This window comes from Tachysurus vachellii, chromosome 4 (genome assembly GCF_030014155.1).
Source record: "Tachysurus vachellii isolate PV-2020 chromosome 4, HZAU_Pvac_v1, whole genome shotgun sequence".
NCBI lineage: Eukaryota > Metazoa > Chordata > Actinopteri > Siluriformes > Bagridae > Tachysurus > Tachysurus vachellii.
In genome coordinates this window covers 30,258,140-30,260,639 of record NC_083463.1, presented here as the reverse complement: position 1 = coordinate 30,260,639, position 2,500 = coordinate 30,258,140, and the positions used below count along the sequence as shown (strand labels likewise).

Below are 2,500 nucleotides of genomic sequence, written 5' to 3'. Positions count from 1 at the left end.
TCGTCCTTTCTCTTACGTATGCACAAACATTTGTATGCGCTCACACACACACGCACACACACACATGCACCATATGCATGGCGGCACAAGCGTCTGCGTGTTTCAGTCTGCTGGAGCAGGAAAGAGTATTTTACCCCTCCTTCACTCTCTTTTCACCCCCACACTTACTCCCTGCAGGCAGCGTGATGCAGTCTCCATGGCAACTCCACACCGGGCAGCAGGAGGTGGTTCCCATGGGAACATAATAGTTGCGTGACAGGGTGGCGTGTTCAGGGACCCGCGTTACACACACGGCAAACCCTGGACGTAAACGATGGGCCATGTCTGTCGGCAACCCGGCGGTGACTAGCGAGGGGGCCTGTTGTCATGGCAACCTTGGTATAGGGAATGTAAGGGGGTGTTTCCATAGCAACCCCACCCCTGCACACACGGTGTATGTGGAATTATATGGAAAAGATCTCTCGCTCCATTTCTCTCTCTCTCTGTCTCTCTTTTCCACTCACCAGTACGTGACGCTCTTTGTACTCACGCCTACCTGCTTGGACTTTTTTTTTTTCTTTTCTCTCTCTTTCTATTTGTCCAGCTCTTATTCCTTTCCCACCAGGGCTCCATCTTTTCAATGTTCCGACGAGCTTGTCAAACAGCCCATACTCTCCGAGAGCCTTGGAGGAGGCGTGTTGTGTTCCGTGTAGGAGAAACCCACAGAAGCCACTGAAACCACACCGGACACTCGTACAGCATCTCGTCCATCCTCTTTAAATCCCACACTCATCCGTGCACCATTCTCCATCTCGCTACTGTATCTCTGCTCTCACTGCTGTCAGAAACATTTAGGACTATGCAGGATAGAGGACGAACATTTAATAAGTTCCTTTATACAGTAGTATCTGGTGTTACCAGTTTCTCTGTGATGGCTCTGAATCTCTCTTCTTTCTAAATCTTGCTCTTGATCTGCATTCCTGATATACCGAATATGAGACGTCCAAATGACGTCTATATTCATTCATTCATTCATTTTCTATCGCTTATGCGAACTACCTCGGGTCACGGGGAGCCTGTGCCTATCTCAGGTGTCATCAGGCATCAAGGCAGGATACACCCTGGATGGAGTGCCAACCCATCACAGGGCACACACACACTCATTCACTCACGCAATCACACACTACAGACAATTCTCCAGAGATGCCAATCAACCTACCATGCATGTCTTTGGACCGGGGGAGGAAACCGGAGTACCCGGAGGAAACCCCCGAGGCACGGGGAGAACATGCAAACTCCACACACACAAGGTGGAGGCGGGAATCGAACCCCCAACCCTGGAGGTGTGAGGCGAACGTGCTAACCACTAAGCCACCGTTCCCCCCCCCTGCCCGACGTCTATATTTAGACGAGGAAATTTATGTGTATTCAGAGTCAGGTTACACACACACACACCCACACACACACACACGCACACACAGTAGATTTTCTGATGCTCGCCATTCAAGTTTATTAAAAAGCACAGCATCTAGACCACTGGCTTTAAAATTAAAAACAAGCTTTTAAGCTTTAATAAACAGTAATCCTAAAAATCGTTTCTCTCACTGGGAGACGCTTCATTCTGTGTTGGATTTAAGCTTCTGTTCAAATCAATTATTGATTAACGAGCTTGATTTCATTCATTAAAGTCCTGGCTGATAGCAGTTAGTGCTTAATCAGTGAAATCACTGTATGACACTAAGCTCTGATGAGGACACACACACACACACACACACACGTAGTTTGAAGTTCTTTCTGCTTTTTGAGATTAGTTTCTGTGTGTCTCACCTGATGCCTGCACCTCCATGATGTACTGGTGCAGGTCCTGTCCCTGCTGGATGACCTCGTAGGTCATGTTGTTCATGGCGAGTTTGCGTTCGGTGTGACGGTGGAGTCTTTGCTCGGCCAACGTGAGCTCCTCCGTGTTAAAATCAGCCGCCTGCCGAAGCAGATCCTGCTTCCATGCATCCAGCTCGCCGGTGACCTGAGGGTAAAAATGAACGTCGCAAGAATATTAAGAATTCAAATATAAACTTTATGCTTCATCCCTTTCTCCAAAAAAGCGCTGGCATTTCTTCTGGGTTTTCTGGTTGTAAAGTTCTTCAAAGCACAGCATGTGTTTTTTTTTGGTTGTTTCTTTCATATTGTTGTTCATACTGACTGTAAACGTATCTGGCTGTGCTGAGCGCTTACTGATTCCAGCCATGATTTTCTTTCTGAACAAACTGACATGGAGGAGGAGTGAAAGGGCATTTATGTCTATAAAAAGTGGCACAACTAAACACGAACAAGCACTACAGCCTGTAACGCACTCTTCCAAATGGATTTGGTTTATACACTTATTTTTTATAACAATCAGGATATTTTGCTAGTAAGAAATAATAATAAAAATAATAATAATAATAATGATGGGGTGCACAGTGGCTTAGTGGTTAGCACGTTCGTCTCACACCTCCAGGGTTGGGGGTTCGATTCCCGCCCC

At 46.7% G+C, this 2,500-nt stretch overlaps 1 protein-coding gene across 2 annotated transcripts in view; it reads right to left on the bottom strand.

Moving 5' to 3' along the window:
* Window positions 1-2,500, bottom strand: part of kalrnb (kalirin RhoGEF kinase b) — a 73,543-nt gene that overhangs the window by 42,345 nt on the left and 28,698 nt on the right. For both annotated transcript variants that reach the window (XM_060868817.1, XM_060868815.1), the window contains exon 14: window positions 1,807-2,002. In XM_060868817.1, coding sequence (XP_060724800.1) covers window positions 1,807-2,002 — 196 coding nt within the window. The remainder of the gene's footprint in view (window positions 1-1,806; window positions 2,003-2,500) is intronic.